The 20515-nt window shown below is 40.0% G+C and overlaps 1 protein-coding gene across 3 annotated transcripts in view; it reads right to left on the reverse strand.

Annotated features, from left to right (window-relative positions):
• Nucleotides 1-460: 460 nt before the first annotated feature.
• Nucleotides 461-20515, reverse strand: part of pggt1b (protein geranylgeranyltransferase type I, beta subunit) — a 67928-nt gene continuing 47873 nt past the window's right edge. For 2 of the 3 annotated variants that reach the window (XM_069931176.1, XM_069931171.1), the window contains exons 6-9: nt 14244-14289; nt 11019-11203; nt 5423-5531; nt 4676-5171 (exon numbers count right to left, since the gene is read on the reverse strand). In XM_069931176.1, the coding sequence (XP_069787277.1) occupies nt 4990-5171; nt 5423-5531; nt 11019-11203; nt 14244-14289 (522 nt within the window). In that variant the 3' untranslated portion in view covers nt 4676-4989. Of the gene's footprint in view, nt 612-4675; nt 5172-5422; nt 5532-11018; nt 11204-14243; nt 14290-20515 lie in introns of those variants that run through there. The other variant, XM_069931187.1, reaches the window with a different exon arrangement.

Here is a 20515-nt window from a genome sequence, read left to right on the forward strand (position 1 = left end):
GACTAGCCAGGACATCAAAGGTTATGGGGAGAAGGCTGGGAAGAAAAATGGATCACCTCATGATTAAATGGCAGACAGACTCAATGGGCATAAGACATAGCAGACTCTATTTCTGCTATGTCTTATAATCTTATAGTTGCAACGTTTGCTTTTTATAAATTGTCCTGGGTCTTGCACATTGCTTCAAATGAACCAACTTAGTGTACTCCATTAATTGCTCAGAGTGCAGTTACATCAAACAGAGGTGCTCATTGTGCACAACCTCTCTTCAGTTGCTGACTTTGATCCTAACCCATGTCTTTTTTTCTTCTGACTTACTCCTAATTTTACCATGAGATGTTCTTCCAATGTTATTCAGAAAAGCCTCAATACAAGCTTGTGGACCAACAGCACTTTCTGATTAAGCACGTTATCGCCACTCAGATTCAGCAAGTTCCACAATTTCATATAATTCAGCTATTTCTATTTATTCTTCTTCAAAACTCATCTTTTAGCGTATTGACTCTCTTGTTCTGTCACATACTTTGATAGATAATGTCTGATCTTCTACCCTATCGAAGACAGGGTACCTCTCTCTGGCCACCTCTCTCTGCCTCTGTAGTCAAAACATTCTAATTTAAAAAAAAATAACAGAATATCAGTAACATTAAATCTTATTGCTCCCACCATAGGTTGTTTGACTTGCCAAGCATCTCCATCATTGTATATTAATTTCAGATTTCCTTCATCCATGAATGTCAATTTTGCATGTATAAATAGATAGGCTGGACATCCAGCACATTTTTTTCCCCAGAGCAGCAATGGCCAACATCAAAATACATCATTTTAAGATGGAGGAAAATTTAGGGGAGATATTAGTGGTATGTCTCCCACCCTCCCTCCCCTCACCACCAAATGAGAGTGTGAAATATCTGGAATGCATTGCCAGGGGAGCCTAATAAAATAGAACATTTGAAAGACTTGAATAGACACAGATGCAAGACAAATAGAGGGTTTGGGGCTATGAGGGAGAGAAGGGTTGATTGACATGGAGTAGAATTTTTTAGGCTGGCAAAACATCACGGATCAAAGTGTCCATATTGTGCTTTTTTTTAAAAAAAAAACTTTCCATAACAATAGCACTGATCCTAAGCAAATAGAGGAGTTCAGTAAAAGATAAATTATATGCTCCATCATATTACTACAAGATAAAGTAATTGCCTTAGTGTGTAGTTCAACTTGGGTAAAAAGATACTTTACACAGGGCATCTTTTCAAGTGTTTCAAAGCATTAAACTTGAAACTTTTATTAAGTTACCCAATGAATGTGGTTGTTAAAAAGGTATACAGGAAGTTTTCCTTTATTAGCCAAGAACAGCTGGAACTGTATGGAGAAGCAAGGTCACAGCTTGACTGCTGTGTAATTTTGGTCACCTATTTACAGGAAAGGCAGAGAATTTTACAAGGATATTATTGGAACTATAACTTGGAATGGAGAGGAAAGATGATATGAGCTCAGATTAATATCTGTTGAACACAAAAACTTGAGGGATGAATTAATTGACATTTATTAGATTACAAAGGACTCAGATTAACGCAGGAGGCCAAACTCCAGTGAGCATGGATTTAAAACAATAGACCAATAGAGAGACAAGTGGGAAAATTAAGACAATTTGGAAGGGTGGTAGAGCAAAATACCCTCATATTTAAATTTGGCATCTACCGTATGTACTCGGAAAACACATCCACAGGCTACAAACCTTGTGCTGGAAGGCAAAATTAAATTGAACAGTTCGTTTTTCAACCATCATAGATATGATTGGCTCCCTGCTCATTGCAATTTTTTATAATTCTAAATGCTGCCTACTAAGAGCTGCATGTGTCTGCTGATCACCAATCGTGTGCTATAAAGGGAAGGTCAGTCATTTAAACATTCCAACAACTGGCCATCCTTAAATAGGATCTAGCTGCACAGGATGAGCTGCAACACTCAAAGATGCTATTTGGAAGCGCCGCTAACGAGTCTGAACTGAGTAAAGTAATTTTGCTGTTAGACCAGTGTGGAAGGAGATTTTTGTTCAATTTGTGACCCAAATCTGGAAAGCAGGTGAAGAGGAAGTAGAAATATGTCTGATTAATACTGTACCTGGCATTTGAGATAATGTCACTTCAAATTTAATGCAGTAGAAGTGAAGTATATTTCCCTTCCCCCCCCCCCCCCCCCACCAAGTAATTGTTCATATACTTCTCAAGGTACAAATGGTCATTTCATGATTGAATCCACAAGGCAAATCAAAGCAACAAATCAAAACAGACCAACACAATAAGGTTCATAGATACAATATTCTCTTGCCTCATTCCAGTATGAGGCTTCTACTTGGCATTAGAAAACTGTACCAAATTGCCAACAGAAAATGCAAAGAATACTGGTGGAACTACTTTGCTGCAGTCATTGACTCTACACAAAGGGAACTTTTAAGATTCAAGGTTGATATTCAATCACCATACATGGCATGCATAGAAAGCCAGCACAATTTCTACCATAGAATTCATAAATCTTATGCTGATTTAACATTTGAAACAAAGATTCAATGTGTAGGTGGACACATGCTCCAAATGTGGATTGTTAAAAAGTGGAGGCACTGCTGGAGTTACTATAATGGCAGCGGTGCCACTAGTGAAGATCTGTGGAGAATGGAGACAGAGCACTCGCCACAGGGTCCAACCGTCCTGTCCGATTGACATCAGCTTTGTACAGGCTTTAACTGGCCTGTTAAAGGAGCCAACAGCTGTTTATTTTAAAATCCTGTGACCGAGGTCCAAGATGGCAGTGCCTATGTTTGCCAGCAGCCTCAAGGGGTTAGAGACTCCAGAAAGCAGAGGACTGATGCAGGGCTCCCAGAAATCAGGAAGACCACCCTCAATTGAGGAGGAGAAGCAGAGACCACCCATGGGACAGTGACTACAGCAGTGGACCAGCAAAGGGCTCTGAGGCTGAAGATCACACGGGCGGTGGGTTGTTGGTGACCTGAGGCAAAGAACCCATGCAGCCTGCGGCTGCTGACGACTGTGGTCAAGGGACTTGCACCAGGCCACTGACTGCTGGAGATTGTTTGAAGGGGGTACCAAGTATTGGAACTAAGGTGTGAGAGGGAACCAAGGGTTTTCTGATTGTGTCCAGACGTTTGGATTTAGAGTTCAGGTTACTGATAGTTCGGACTGAAGGCTATGTAGCTGTGAGAGTGCTGAAGGCAAATTCAGACACTCAGCGACTCTGGGGGGACTCTTTTGCTTCTTCTCTGATTGTAAGGGGTGGCAGGCCATTTCTGCTGCTAGCAAATTTTTATGGTAGACTAAAGGAAATTTTGTGTAATCTTACCTTTTCTGTTTTATTACATGACCATCAAAGAATCTTGAATACTCATTTGACTTAAAAAGCTTTACATTTGGCTAGCTTTTAATACCAATTTAACCTACAAAACTCTCAAAAAAAACCATGAAATTATTGAAATGCATGCTTGACAAGCTAAATCATCAAGAGCCAGAATGAGACAGAGTGCCCTTTCAAATGACCACCAAATAGCACAAATGTCAATGGTGTTAACATGATACTGATGCTCAGCTCCTGTGTTCCCCTCTCTTCTGCTGATCAGCCTCCTGTTCTCTAATTTTTGTTCCCTTTCCCATTCTTCCCACATCCCCCCCATTTCTCTTTCTGGCTCCATTCACTAACTGCTCAATCAATTCACCTATCTGGACTTAACTTTCTTCTCGTTACATCTGTTCTTCGTCTCTCCTTAAATGATTCCCATTATTACTTTCCTTACTTGTCAGATTCCTGCAGTGTTAGTCTTTGTGTCCTTCAGCAACTTCCTCCTACTTGGTTCTTGCTGCCATTTTCCCCCACGTTTCCACCCATCATTCATTTGTCCCATTTCTCAACTACCCTCCTCCATTTGCCTCTCCCCCTCTCCTCAGTTCACATCAATTACTGAGCTCTTCATTCACCCTTCCTCTCATAATGACCATCATTCTCATTCCGTAATCTGATATGCTAACGATTCTTTTCTTTTCAGAATTCCACCAGCAGTTTGATTTTTGCTCCAAATTCCATAATCTGCAGTCTCTTGTGTCTTTAGAGACATTAGTGTTAGATTTAGCACAGAGCTAAAAATTTTCCACCTGGACTTGGAAAACTTTCTGCAGGTTAAAACATTCGTGCGCCACTGGAAAATTAATTCTGCCCTCAGAGGGAGGAGAGATCCAGAATTTTTTTTCCAACAGGAGTTTCTTTATTAGTATACTAAGTGCAAAAAATTAAAGGATTTTTCAGAAGAGGTCCAGTAGCCTAGTTGTCCTCATTACAGTCATCTGCTCAGTCAGAAAGCAAATGAGACCATGAGGATTCTTGAGTTTAAAAAATTTAAGAGTGGATCGCAAGAACAGGTGCCTCTTTGGCGGATGAAATCAGATCTTGGGATCATGCTCTGAAAATCAGTGACAAATTGATGCACTATCATGTAGTTTAAATCTAGTTGATGAAAAATGGATAGCCTTCCATACAAAATCTATATGTTGCATTTTTAATAAGAGTACAACAAATGGTTTGAAAATTACTTGAAATTTTAGGCACAGAAATTTGGAACAAGAGCACTGAAGTCTGGTGTGAATATAAAGAACCAGGGAACAGGCAGATGTATCATTACTTATTTATTAAATGCGCAATTCTTTAGAAAATTAGTATAAATGACCTTTTTTTTTACAGCATATAGACAAACTTTCACTCGCTCAAAACACTCAATGCATTATCAGAATTCAGAGCAAATACCAATTGATCTATTTATTGACCAGTGATAATTGTTTAAAAGGAATATTCTGTACATCTGGTTTTTTTTAATATGTAATCTCAGCATTCAAACAAGATTTTTTCCTAAGGTGATGGCTTTTTCCTTGGGCAAAAATATTCAAACTAGTTTGAGATTTATATATATATTTTTTGCTACAATGTCTGTCATGTGTCGTCAGGCACGGATTCTGAGTGCTGCTCCAGTCCCTGAATCTCTGTGGTCTGGTGCAGGTGTTGCAGGTACTGAAAAGCCCTTAAGCTCATATTCAATGCAGGATGTACTTTGCTAACACCGGCCTCTCCAATTAAAGAAAGACCACAGACCCCAAAGTATGCATGCAAAGCATCTGAAACAGACAAATAACAGTGAAGGATTAGGGAAATGTTTGAAGAAAAAAAACACAAGGTTTTAAAACAGGATGAAAACGTCTAATCTGATAATAACTGATCTAATCACATAGGTCTTAGAAAGATTTATTTTCTAATTGTAATTTTTCCTCTACCCCAGAGATTGACTAAATAAAAAGATGGCATCTTCAACAGAAACTTCTATTTGTTTTCGCCAATTCATATTCCATTTATTAAATTTTTATTTTACCTGGATGACTATCAGGCCATTTTGCAAATCCTCCAACAATGCGATCCTGGGTTGATAAAATGTAATTTCTGTTTTTCTCAAAATTAGTATACTGGAAAATCTGCAAAAGCTGCAAAATTTAAAATTTAAATTTAAACTCAAAGTTTAAAATTTGCATTTACCATTCTTTTAGTTGCTATTTCCCATGCACTACAAAAGGCCAAAAAAATCATAAAACAATTACATTATAAGTAACACTGAATTATTAGATCCATTTATAATACAACTTAAGAACACCAAAGTAAACAGATTTTTTTTCCCAAATAAAGTTAGAAAGCATAAATATCCAACTCAAAAGTCCAAAAGTCTAAAAATTCAACATTCGCTTAGTATCATGGTAGAGTGACAACCCTGAACAAATTCCAACAAGCCATTTCAGTCAGACAAACAAGCCTGCTCAGTTCTCATTTTTAAAGAGCTCTGATGGTTTCATGCTCTGTCAGAGACTGACCATGCACAAATTGGAGGAACAACACCTCGTATTTCATCTGGGCACCCCTCCAACTAGATGGCATTAACACTGACGTTTTTGGTTTCTGTTTAAACACCCACCTCCCCCTCCCTCCCCCCACCACCAACTTTCCCAATGCCCCCTTCCTCTAGCACTCTCTCTTTCTCTTCCCTTTTCTCTCCATCTCCTTTCCTCCAGCTCTGCTTCCACAGAGCCAAAAACAACCACTCCTCCCCCAGTCAATTCTCACCTTTCCTCTCTCTTGTGTAATATCCATATCCAATTTTATCTGTTGGTCTGTACCCCTCCCCCTGCCCACTCTTCCCTTCTCCCTACCATTTTATGCCTGCTTTTCACTCGTACCTTGAAGATCTCAGGCCTGAAATGTTGGTTATATATCTTTACCTCCTATGGACACTGCAAGACATGATGAGTTCCTCCAGCATTTTGAGTTTTTATTAATAGGTGATAGCTGTCCACCCAAGCCCCAGTGCTACCCACTGAGCAACTCTTCAAGGACTAAAGCTAGAGAGGGATAGCTTTTACTCTCCATTTAATAATCTAAAATCAGACTAAAATATTCAGCCAATACCATGCAGAGTTTTAGGTTCTTTCAATTGATTATTTTTAAATAGTAGGAAAATTCTTTGGAAGAACAAAATATTCCCCATTACTTTTTACAAAAAAATTCTAAATAAAGCAAAATTAATGGATCATTCAAGATGAAATAATAGTTTTAAACATGATACTGTTATTAATGGTCTGGGTTAATTTCCTGGTCATGCCACTATTGAGATTATTCAGATGTAATTAAATTCTGACATTCCAAAAATAAAAGGCAAAATTTAATAGAAAAGTTACTAATGAAGTTGTAACCATACTCATTCTCACCCACAGCAGATTTCTAATCTATTACATGACTTGCACTTCATCTAACTTTGGACTGAATGGTGCTCCAGGCAGACCCTATTCCATGGGCTTGTCACCTGCAGCACTCATCTGCCTATGTTTGTCCTTCCTATATGTGGGGAATTGAACCACATCAGTCTCTGCGCTCATCAGGCAAACAGGCAGATAATCCATCATGCTCTTCTGAATTCTTGAACCAAAACAAAATGGCCAACAGCCTGTCTGATCTCAAATTAGCACATTGTATACTTTAAAGAATCGGAACAAAATGAGAATAATTGTTTTAAAAAAGGTCTGATCTGTACTAAAAGGATGGGCTGCACCTGAGTTGTTGGGGAGAGTTTAAACTAGTTTGGCAGGAGCTTAGAAATCAGAACGTGAGGGCAGAAGGGCAAGAGCATGATGCTATATGCTCTGAGTTGGAGAGGAAGGACAGGCAGAGGACAAAACAAAGACAGCTAGTTAAAGAGTTTGAAATATGCCTATTTCATCGCTAAGAGTTCTAGAAATAAAGGGATGAACATGGAGCATGGATCAGTACGTGGAACTATGATGTTGAGGCCATTACTGAAACTTAGCTGGAGGAAGGGCAGGATTGGCTGATGCAGGTACCTGGGTTTAAGAGTTTTAAAAAATAATAGGATGAGAGGTAGAAAAGGGAGGGGAGTAGCATTAATGGTCAGGGATAGTATTACAGCTATAGAAAGTGAGGACGCTGCTGAGGAATGTCCACTGAGTTAGTGTGGGTGTAAGTCAGAAATAGGAAGGGAGCAATCATTGTGCTGGGAGTAATCTATAGGCCCCCAAATAGCCCTCGGGACACTGAAGAGCAGATAAGCAGGCAGATTTTAGAATGGTGCGGTAAATACAAGGTTGTAGTTATGGGTGACTTCAACATCCCTAATATTGACTGGCACCTACTGACTCCAAGAGGGATAGATGGGGCTGAATTTGTCAGGTGTGTACAAGAAGGATTCCTGACACAGTATGTGGACTGGCCAACTAGAGGAAAAGCCATACTGGATCTGGTACTGGGGAATAAACCTGTGAGATGGCAGATCAATTGGTGGGGGAGCATTTTGGAGAGTGACCACAACTCCCTTAGCTTCAACATAGCTATGGAAAAGGATATAAAGAGTCAAATTGGGAAAGTGCTTAAATGGGGAAGGGATAATTATGAAAGGATGAGGCAGGAACTAGTGAGAATAAATTGGAAACAGATGTATAAGGGTCAAAACACAGAAATAGTATTGAGGAAGTACAGGGACCACTTGTGTAGGGTTCAAAATAGGATTGTCCCACTGGGACAAGAGAAAGATGGTAGGAAAAGGGAACAGTGGCTTATGAAACAGGTCAGGTAACAAATCAAGAGAAAGAAGGAAGTATACGTTAAATATAGGATTAGGAAACCGATATGGCTCACGAGAAGTATATGGTAGCCAGGAAGGAGCTAAAGGACTTAGGAGAGCTCGAAGGGGGCATGACAAGGCCTTGGCAGTTACAATAAAGGAGAACCCCAAGGCATTCTATGCGTATGTGAAGAACAGAAGGATGAAAGGGATGAAAGTGGGCCACTAAAGAATAAAGAAGGCAACATGTGCCTGGAAACAAAGGAAGTTATGGAGGTTCTTTGCGTCAGTATTCACAAGAGAAAAGGACCTTGATCACAGTAAAGTCGAAATTGAACAGGCCTGTGTGCTGGATAATGTAGAGATTAAGGAAGCGAAAGTGCTAAAAACCAAGATTAATAAGTCCTCGGGGTTGGATGTGATATAACTCAGGCTGCTGTGGGAAGTGAGAGAAGAGATAGCCGGGGTAAGTAGCTATGATCTTTGAATCTTCTTTAACTACAGAATTGGAGAATGGCAAATGTAGTCCCCTTGTTCGAAAAAGGTAAAAGGCAGAATGCAGGGAATTATAGACCAGTGAGCCTTATGTCAGTGGTGTGTAAACTAATGGAGAGGATTCTTAAGGACAGGATCTATGAACATTTGGAGTAGTAGTTTATTGAAGGATTATCAGCATGGCTTTGTGAAGGGAAGGTCGTGCCTCATGAGTCTAATTGAGTTTTTTGAGGAAATAAAAAAAATTAATGAAGGTAGGGCAGTAGATATGGTTTATATGGATTTTAGCAAGGCATTTGACAAGGTCTCCCACAGAAGACTCATCCAGAAAGTCAAGAGTCACGGGATCAATGAAAAATTGGCTGCAAGGATAAATAAGTGGCTTGTAGAAAGGAAGCAAAGTAGCAGTGGAAGGAAAGTATTCTGCCTCAAGGTCAGTGACTAGTGGAGAGCTGCAGGGACCCCTGTTCTTTGTGATTTTTATAAATGACCTGGAAAGAGGCAGATGGATGGGTCAGTAAGTTTGTGGATGACACGAAGGCTGGTGGTGTTGTTGATGGAGTTGAAGTTGTTGAAGGTTACAAGAGGATATAGACAGGATGCAGAGTTTGGCAGAAAAGTGGAAGATGGATTTCAATCTGGATAAGTGTGAAGTAATGCATTTTGGAAGGACTAACCAGAAGGCTAAGTACAGAGTTGGTTGGTTACTTAAGAGGGTGGATGAACAGAAGGACCTTGGGGTCTGTAATGGAAGATTTAAATCATGTTTTTTTTTACTTTTGCAGCCTTTGCTTCTACAAGGCTGAGAATCTGCTTGTTTTTTAGAATCAGCAGACATGAGTTAAATTCCACCGAGGGGCCAGAGATGCAGTTATCTGAAGAAAGGACATCTGTGTACTAAGAACATTTAATCTTCCTGCTTGTTTTGGTCACAAACCGTCAGAGGCCTAGCCTTGATGCAAAATAAACCATTGTATTCAAAGTGATAAGCTGAAAATTATGTTATTCGATAGAAGCCTAGCATGCTAGCTTGCTCGCTTATCTTTCTTGCTGTGCTGGGAATAGGTGCTTGGGTAAGCAGTTTTTGGGTAATATAAGCCATGGTCCCGCTGCTGAAGTTTGAGACTTTCCAAGAGGTGGCAACATCTCTCAGCAAGAAGAAGAACATCTAGAGTCCAGCCAACGTCCCGGTCGGGGGAGGTGGAGAAGCTGCTACCGGCACCCTGACAACCTACTACAAGTGTGCAGTCGTTGCCTCGCTTCGGCAGTTAGGATCAGTCCAGGCATTGATAAGTATAGTTGGGAAGGGCTTGCATATTGTAGTTTGAAATCAGCTTTTGAATTTGTATAAACTGAACTGCTCTTGGTGTGTGTGCCTATTTTCTTTCGGTAGCTCAAACACTGTGACCAATCTAAAATGAACAAAATGAAAGGTATAAGTTTACCCAATACAGGGTCAAACCCATACATCCCTCTAGGTTGCCGCAGAGGTTGATAGGATAGTTAAGAAGACCTACAGAATGCTGGGATTCATTAATAAGGGAATTGGATTCAGGAATAGTTACAACTACAAATCTTTGGTACGACCACACTTAGAGTATTATGTTCAATTCTGGTCACCTCATTATAGGAAAGATGTGAAAGCTATGGAGAGGGTCCAGATGAGATTTACCAGGATGTTTCCTGGGTTGGTAAACAAGTCTTATGAGACAAGGTTAGCAGACTGAGACTTTTCTCTTTGGAGTGTAGAAGGAGGAGACTTGATAGAGGTCTATAAGATTATGAGAGGCATAGATAAGGACAGCCAGCATCTGTTTCCTAGGGCAGGATCTGCAAAATCCAGAGGGCATGTGTATAAAGTTAAGGGAGGGAAGTTTAGGGGAGACATCAGGGTTAAGCAGTTTCTTTAATATATACGCAGAATGTGGGTGCCTGGACTGCCTTGCCGGGGATGGTGGTGGAAGCTGAAACATTGGGGGCATTTAAGAGACTCTTAGACAGATACATGGATGAAAGAAAAATGGAGGGTGATGAGGTAGGGAGGGTTTAGCACATTTTTTAAAGGAAGGAATATATAGGTCGGCATAACATCGAGGGCCAAAGGGCCTGCACTGTGCTGTATTGATCTATATTTACTAGGAGTGGCATGTAGACGTCTGAAAGAACCAACATTTTTGCAGAACAAGGGGCAAACATCAGCTGCAAATCTATCCAATTTCTCAGAGATCCAGGTAAATTCTTCAAGATTGTGTGCTTTACAGAAAAACTGAGGATAGAGTCATAGAACAGAAACAAATCTGGGAAATCTCATTGAAACTATTTTAGTGCAAGCAAAATTCCAAGTTTTAGGTACCTTAAGAGTTGCACCAACCCAGAAAGAGTAGCAGGTATCTACAGGTTTATTGGGTCGTCCATGAAAACCGTTCTGCTGTCTCATTATACACCACCGTCTTATTCTATTTAATTCTTTCTCAGAAAATACTTCGTTCAGTTTTCCCATCAGGTAAAGTGAAGCAATGGCACAAAATGTTGATCCACCTGTACACAGTCAACATAAAAGAGAACAGCTTGCTTACAAATGTAGATTAAAACAGTACAACTCCGATTATCCACAATTGGATTCTCCAAAATCCTCATTTAGCCAAAAACTTTTTTACATTTCAGATAAATGAACATATCCAAAATAAATCAGAAATCCTCATTTATCCAAAATATTTTTGGAGTTGAACTGACCTCCCTGGTTGAAAAAAATTTACTCAACATGAAATTAGAACGATTGTCCTTGTTTAGCTCCCTCCCTCTCTCATTCTATTTCATCTTTACCTTCCCTTATTGACTTTTCTCTCAAACTCTCCCTCTTGAACTGCATGCCACTGTCTCAGCCACAAGCAGTCAGAAGAATCCCTTGTTCAGGTGTCATCAAGGAGAGCAGCCTCCCGGACAGGAGCGGGACCTCAGGCTCAGTTGCGTCCCCTCCCCTCCCTTCTCGAATGTTGACTCCGAACCTTCCCCTTGGCCTACTACCCCACACTGGACTTCCCAGTGTGCGAGTGTGGGAGTATTTGGAGTTGGGTCTCTGGCGTTGGGAGCTCCGGTGTCCAGGGAAACAGGAGCCTGCTGATTTGCCAGTGAGTATTCCACCAGCTCAGGAAGCCTCCCTGGGGATCAGCGGCAGCAGTGGGTTCATGTCGGGGATCGGCAGTGACGGTTGGGAGGTTTCGGTGATCGGCAGCAGTGTTGCTGCCAGCATTTTTTGATGAGAATTAAACATTATTTTAATGGTTAAAAACCCTTCCCCAACCTCGATACAAATGATTTGATGTTTCTACTAGACTTTTTTTTTTAAATGACCAATTATTCGAAATAAAACTTATCCCACAAAGCTCGGTCCCATCCATTGTACTGTACTTAATTTTACAAAAATGTAACCACTTGTACAATTTTCTTTTGCCAGATTTGCTTTTGGAAGGAGAGGCAATAACAGACTAAGGAAAGAAATTCAAATTTTGACAATATAAAGTTGTGTCTACACTCATCAAATGAATAGGGCTGTAAATAAGTAAAATGATGGGAGGGCAGCTTCAGATAGAGAATCTGTAAAGAACAACGTGATAGTGAAACACAGTGAATGAGTGAAAATAATGGGAGTCTCCTGCAGGAAAGAATATACATGTTTAAAGTATACCTCCAATTAGAATCAAATCAGGAAAAGTTGTCAGAGACAAATTTAAAGGCTCTGAAAACTGAGCACATGTAGCACTTAACTTGAGAGATGAATTAATGAAACAAAAGAGAAATAAATGGAATATTCCAGGATACTAAACTTTTAAGTAAATAAAAGAGGCAAAATGAAGGCATACTCCTGATGATGACAATGTTTTTTGTCAACGACAAAATTTTTACTTGCTGCAGGTAAAAGAGTACTTGCATAAAAACTCCAAAAGCATACACTAAATTACCCAGAGAGAATATAAAAGATTTACAATTGGTGCAAGAGAAAGAAAAAAGTGGCATTTCAAGGGTGCAGACAGGTTTTTTTGTAGTGCTGAAGTAATTTATGAAGGGGTAGCAAGGAGAGGTTCAAGAGCTTGATAGCCATTGGGGAAAAATAAATTGTTGCAGATGCGCTGGACTGTAAACTTCTGTACCTTCTTCCTGAAAGTAGCAGCGAGAAGTTGAGACCAGGGTGATATGGGGTGGGAGAGAGAGGTCCATTATGATATTTGCTTCATTTTTTAGGCAGGCCAAGCTTTACATAAATGTATTCAAAAGATGTGATGTTGAAGCCTGTGATAATAAAGAACAAGGGATGGGATAAAGTCTGTGGGGTGGAAGCACGCAGCAAATCAAGTGGTAGAATTGGGTTGGTGTATTTCTCCAAGCCATTGTGCACACATAAACACAACAAATACAGTACGTTTCCAATGCTCTGAAAACCACTTTACTGAAATTCTCAGTTATCCGCAAAAATTTTCGGCGGCGACGATGTCACAAGTTGAAAAAAAGCTGAATTTCTTTTAACCTGCCGTGCTCAAGTGGAACTCTGACATGCTATAGCATCATTTTGAATGTTTCTGCATTTATCTTATTTTTGTAAGCAGAGATCGTTGTTTTTTGGTAAGAATTAAACTATTTCATGCTTGAAAAACCTTCCCTTATACTTGATTGTGGTTTTAACCCCACTGATACCAGTATTATGCTGATGCTACTAGGCTGGGATTGGTGCGGGGACCTCAGACTCCTGGGCAAGTTTGGCACTGGGGAGGTGTCAGGGATTGGAGCAGGGATCTCGGGCAGGTTCAGTGATGGCGTCGGGGATCAGAGCAGCGACCTTGGGGTCCCGGGCAGGTTTGGCGACGGCAGTGGGGAGGTCTCGAGGATCAGAACAGGGACTCCAGGCGCCTGGGCAGGTTCGGCAACAGCCAAAACAAGTAATCTGCTGCTTAAAACCATTTCTCAGATATCAGGAAAATGCATTTAACTGATACATGTCCGGTCCCGAGCATTTTGGATAATCAGAATCGTACTGTAATCACACACATAAAGATACAATTTAACATAATAAAATTATTTTGGGATGATTTACTCAGTTACAGGTATAAGTCTGGTATCCCTAATTAGCAAATGGTTTGCCTGAAATTCGAGTACATCAAAGGTTCAAAAGATCTATTCCTGGGATAGGGAAAAAGACGAGATACGATTAAGCCATCTCCAAAGTTTGGAAAAGTAAGGGGTGATCAGAGTGAATGTTTATATGAAGTTGATATTTTCTCTGACCGGGGGTGATGGATGCACAATCTACAAAAATAATTCGATACTCAAGAAAGATGCAAATTTTTAAAATCCATAATACTGACTTCCTATGGGCCTTATACCATGGATGCTTTCCTCGGGTGGGCTGGTACATAGGAGCTACATTTTATTCTGAGGCATTAGGAATCAAGTATAGTAATATTTTAAAGACAACTATTTTTAAAATGTCTTCAAATAAATGAAGTGTACAAAATACAATTTATAAATAAGATATGTTTAGCAACACAACAGATAAAAACAAAATTTTTCCACTGTACATGCTTACCATGCGATTCGAGTCCAGCTCCTTGGGCTAGGCCATTGTCATATGACTGGAGGAAAAAAAAATTAACAATATATTTCTGAAAATGATATGTATCCAATGAAATGCAACAATGAGAATTAAGGGCAGTAAAATGCCCAAAACTGCAAGATGAATCTGCCAATAAAACAAATCAAGCTGTCTTGTTGGTTCATAGGGAATTCAAAATTATTTATGCTGTGAGAATCTCTTCATCTTGCAGATTACTCCAATCCTCAGAAACATATGCTTATCAGATTCTCATATACTGAAAAAGGTTTTTCTTTATATGTTTACATTACTACCAATTTCATCAAATGTTTGTCTCATTCTTTTCCATCCAATGTAGTGGTATTCATAAATATAATAAATGATTTATTGTATAAAGATCTTACAGCAGGTACAAAGATGTATATTTCAAATGAAAGGTACTCTTTACCTAAAAATGGGAAAATTGTGTTCTGGCAATAAAATGTAACCTAATCTACAAGAGCATTTCAACTCAAGATTGCTTGCATGGAAAATTTCCATGCAAAAATTGAGAAATGGTAACATTGGAAGTGCAATGGCCAAATGTCTTGGAAGCCTAACTTTTCTCGCCATTAGATGCAGGATCAGTGACAAAAGTGAAATTATATTCTGAAAAATAAGTTTCCCTGAATATAATTGCATTATTGTGAAAAGAGGTTCTGTGGGAGATGAAGAATCCCAGATGGTATGGTGCCTCCTATGTGCCATGGTCCAGGATATCTCAGATTGAGTTCACAGAATTTGCGTGGGGGGGGGGGGGGTTGGAGTGAGCAGCCAGGTGTCATGGTCTATATAGGGATCAAAGGCATGGGTAGGAAGGTTGAGATCCTGCAAAGAGAGTTCAGGGAGTTGGGTGTGAAATTGAAGGACAGGGTAGCCTGAAGATAAACTTGCATGTTGAGACGGTGGTAAAGAAGGCAAATGTACTCCTGGCATTCATTTCAAGAGGAATAAAATACAAGAACAAGGATGTGATGTTAAGGCTTTATATGGCACTGGTAAGACTTCACGAAGGAAATTAGAGCAGCTTTGTGCTCCTTGTACAAGATGTGCTGACACTGAAGAGGGCTCAAAGGAGGTTCACTAGGATGATTCCAAGAATGAAAGGGTTATCATACTTGGATAGTTAGTTCTTGGCCTGTATATGTTAACCATATATAATCATATAACCACTTACAGCACAGAACAGGCCAGTTCGGCCCTACTAGTCCATGCCGTAGCAAATCCCCACCCTCCTACTCCCACTGACCAGCACCCGGTACATACTCCTATCCATGTAACGATCCAGTCTTTCCTTAAATGTAACCAATGATCCCGCCTCGACCACGTCTGCCGGAAGCTCATTCCACATCCCCACCACCCTCTGCGTAAAGAAATTTCCCCTCATGTTCCCCTTATAATTTTCCCCCTTCAATCTTAAACCATGTCCTCTAGTTTGAATCTCCCCCTTTCTTAATTGAAAAAGCCTATCCACATTTACTCTATCTGTCCCTTTTAAAATCTTAAACACCTCTATCAAGTCCCCTCTCAATCTTCTACGCTCCAGAGAAAAAAGCCCCAGTCTGCACAACCTTTCCCTGTAACTCAGACCCTGAAATCCTGTCAACATTCTCGTAAACCTTCTCTGCACTCTCTCTATTTTGTTTACATCTTTCCTATAATTTGGTGACCAAAACTGTACACAGTACTCCAAATTTGGCCACACTAATGCCTTGTACAATTTCATCATAACCTCCCTATTCTTGAATTCAATACTCAGATTTATGAAGGCCAACATTCCAAATGCCTTCTTCACCACACCATCTACCTGAGTATCAGCCTTGAGGGTACTATTTACCATAACTCCTAAATCCCTTTGTTGCTCAGCACTCCTCAATTGTCTACCATTCAATGTATATGACCTATTTAAATTTGCCTTTCCAAAATGTAGCACCTCACATTTATCTGTACTAAATTCCATCAGCCATTTCTCAGCCCACACCTCCAGCCTTCCTAAATCACCTTTTAATCTACGGTAACCTACCTCACTGTCCACAACACCACCAATCTTTGTGTCATCCGCAAACTTGCTTATCCAATTCTCCACCCCTACATCCAGATCATTAATATATATAACAAATAATAGTGGACCCAGGACCGAACCCTGAGGAACTCCACTAGTCACCGGCCTCCAATTGGACAAACAATTTTCTACCACTACTCTCTGACACCTCCCATCCAACCACTGCTGAATCCATTTCACTACCTCTTTATTTATACCTAATGCCTCCACCTTTTTTCCTAACCTCCTGTGGGGAACTTTGTCAAAAGTTTTACTAAAGTCCAAATAGACAACATCCACAGCTTTCCCTTCATCAACCTTTTTTGTAACCCCCTCGAAGAACTCAATCAGGTTTGTCAAGCATGATCTACCCCTGACAAAACCATGCTGATTACTCCCTATCAATCCCTGCACCTCCAAAAATTTATAAATAGCATCCCTCAGAACACTTTCCATCAACTTGCCCACCACAGACGTCAGACTTACAAGCCTATAATTCCCAGATTTGCATTTGTACCCTTTCTTAAAAAGAGGAACCACATGCGCCACCCTCCAATCCTTTGGCACCACCCCTGTGGCCAGTGACATCCTAAATATCTCTGTTAACGGCCCCACTAACTGTCCACTAGCCTCCCTGAGTGTCCTAGGGAATATTTTGTCCGGTCCAGATTTATCCACCTTTATCTTTTTTAACACAGCCATCACTACCTCCTCGGTTATCCTTATATGCTTCATGACCTCCCCACTATTTTTCTTTACTTCAACTGGTTCAACATTTTTTTCCCTAGTGAATACCAAGGCAACAAAATCATTCAAACTTTCCCCCATTTCCTCAGACTTCTCACTCAGCCTACCCTCGCTATCTACAAGGGGTCCAATTTTATAGAAACCCTTTGGATTTATTTTTACTCTGTCAGCCAAAGCCTCTTCATGCCTTTTTTTTTGGCCTTTCTAATTTCTTTCTTAAGATTCCTTCTACACTCCTTGTAGTCCTCCTTCAACTTCTCAGCTCCTTGCTCTTTATACCTCTTGTACACCTCCCTTTTTCTCCTAACCAAATTTCCAATATTCGAGGAATATGAGAGAATGAGAAGGGATTTCATTGTAACATTTTGAATGATGAAAGGCATGAACAGAGTAGGTATAGAAAGGTTGTTTCCCATAGTGGGAGAGACGAGGTCAAAAGGTACAACTTCCAAGATTGAAAGGGGTCCACTTAGAACAGAGATACGTAGGATTTCTTTTCAGCCAGAGAGTGATAAATTTGTGGAATTTCAGAAAGTTATGGAGGCCAGACCATTGGATATATTTAAGACAGAGAATGATAGATTCTTGATTAGCCAGAACATCAAAAGTTATGGGGAGGACAGGCAGTGGAGCTGAGTGGGGAAATGGATCAGGTCATGGTTAAATGGCAGGGCAGATTTGATTGACTGAATAGCCCCTTTTTGCACCTATTTCTTATGGTCTGATGGTCTTGTGGACCTCCAGGGTTGTGATCTCAGGATTGCTACCTGTGCCACGTGCTAGTGAAGTTAGAAATAGGAAGGATGATGTTGTTTAATGTGGCTAAAGAGATGGTGCAGGAGGGAAAGCTTCCGATTTCTTGATCAATGGGCTGTCTTCCAGGGAAGGAGATACTTGTATAGTCAGGACAGTTTGCAGGGGGAGGAGGAGAGAAATGACCAGTATCTCTGCAGGAAGGTTTACTAGTGCTGTTCTAGGAGGTTCCAACTAAATTTGCAGGGGGGTGGAAATCAAAGTGCCAGAGCAGATAATGCTAAGACTGCATACAATAACAGAAATCAAAGTGTTGTGCATTGTGGAAATAATGTTCTCAGGTTTAATGTTTTCAACGCAAGGAGTTTTATAGGATAGGCAAATGAGCTTAGAGTATGGAATTATGAAATTGTGGCCATTAGCAAAACTTGGTTACATGAGGGCCAGAACTGGTAGATAAATGTTCTGGGCTTCTGTTATTTCAGAAGCGATAGAGCAGGAGGGATGAAAGGAGTAGCTTTGCTCAGCAGGGAAAATATCAGAGCTGTGCTCAGACAGCACAGACTAGAAGGCTCATTTACTGAAGCAATATTGGGGAGTGGAAGAATGGGAAAGATCTGACCACACTAATGAGATTGCATTATAGCCCACCCAAAAGTCAGCGAGAATTGGAGGAGAAAATCAGTAGAGATAACAGACAGCTGCAGGAAACAAGATGATTTTAAGTTTCTATGTATTGACTTGGACTACCATACTGTAAAAGGGCTAGATGGCTTGGAGTTTGTCAAATGTGTTCTGGAAATTTTCTAAATCAATATATAGGTATACCAACAAGAGTGAAATATTGGATCTCCTATTAGGGAACGAGACAGGACAGATGGCAGAACTACTGTATGTGTAGGGGAACATTTTGCGTCCTGTGATCATAATACCATTAGTTTCAAGATAATTAGAGATAACGATTGATCTGGTTCTCACGTTGAGATTCTAAATTGTTGAAAGGTCAATTTTGAGGAAATGAGAAGGGATTTAGAAAGCATGGATTGGGCTAGGTTGTTTTCTGGCAAGGATGTGCTTGGTAAGTGGAAGGCCTTCAAAGGTGATATTTTGAGAGGACAGTTTGCATGTTTGTGCAAGGGTGAAAGGCAAAGTTAACAGGCTATGGAACCTTGGCTTGAGGGATATTGGGGATGTGGTTAAGAAGTGGAGAGTAGATATAGGCAACAAGGAGCAAATAAGGTTCTTGAGAAGTATTTAAAAAATGCAGGAAAAAAACCCGAGAGAAATCAGGGGGGGATAAAAGAACACATGAGGCGGCTTTGGCAGACTAGATGAAAAAAAATCCTTATGGCTTCTATAGGTATATTAAGAGCAAGAGGATAGCAAGGGACAGAATTGGTCCTCTTGAAGATCATGGTGGTCGGCTATACCTGGAGGCAGAAGGGATGGGGAGATCTTAATTTTTTTTGCATCTGTATTTACTCAAGAGATGACAGAGTGTAGGGAAGTGAGACAAACAATCAGTGAGATCACAGAATCTATACAGATTCAAGAGGAGGAGGTGCTTGTTCTCTTAAAAATAATAAAGTTGAATAAATTCCCAAGGCCTGACAAAGTATTCCCTTGGACTTGGAGGAGGTGGGTGCAAAAATTGCAGGGGCCCTGGCACATATATTTAAAATGTCCTCAGCCACAAGTGAGGAGCTGGGTAGTAGTTCATATTGTTCTGTTTAAAAATGGCCAAAAATAACTCAGGAAATTGTAGGCCAGTGAGGCAAACATCAGTAGGAGGTAAGTGATTGAAAGGTGTATTAAGAGATCAGATATACAAGCATTTTGAGTATAGGAGAAGGGATGTTATAGTAATGTTGTGCAAGACATTGGCGAGGCCAAATTTGGAGTATTGCGTATAGTTTTGATCACTACAGGAAAGATGTAAATAAAATTGAAAGAGTGCAGAGAAGATTTACTAGAATTTTGTCAGGAATTGTGGAACTGAGTTACAGGGAGAGGGTAAACAAGTTAGGAGTTTATTCCCTGAAGTGCAGAAGAATGAGGAGAGATTTAATAGACGTATACAAAATTATGATGGGTATAGATAAAGTGAATGCAAGTCAGCTTTTTCCACTGAGATTAGGAGATACACAAGCCAGAGGACATGCATTAAGGGAGAAAGGAAGAAGTTTAAGGGGAACATTAGGAGGAATTTCTTCAGAGTGGTGAAAGTATAGACCGAACTGTCATCTGAAGTGGTGAATGTGGGCTCAATGTTAACATTTAAGAAAAATTTGTACAGGAACATGGATGGGAGAGGTACGTAATGGGTGCAGGTCGGTGGGACTAAGCTGAATAATAGCTCGGTACAGTCCTGTTTTCCTTGCTTTAGTGTTCCATGGTATTGTATAAAGGGTTCTTAGTGAGTGCAAAACACAAGGCTTGGGATTAGATTTCATAACTTACACATTTTTCAAACAAAATATAAATATTACTAAAACAATTGTGGTAAATATCTAGGCAAAGGACAAGCTTTTGTTTCCAAGCAACAGTGTTCTATTGTTAAACCTGTCTTTTTTAAAAAGATTTGAAATTTGAAAAATAAATGAGCCATTTTACATTTTTTTAAATATAGTAAAAGCATCATGTTGCTGAAATTATTGAAGACTAGAGATTATTGAAGGGTGTGAGG

The sequence above is a fragment of the Narcine bancroftii genome, chromosome 1 (assembly GCF_036971445.1).
Source record: "Narcine bancroftii isolate sNarBan1 chromosome 1, sNarBan1.hap1, whole genome shotgun sequence".
NCBI lineage: Eukaryota > Metazoa > Chordata > Chondrichthyes > Torpediniformes > Narcinidae > Narcine > Narcine bancroftii.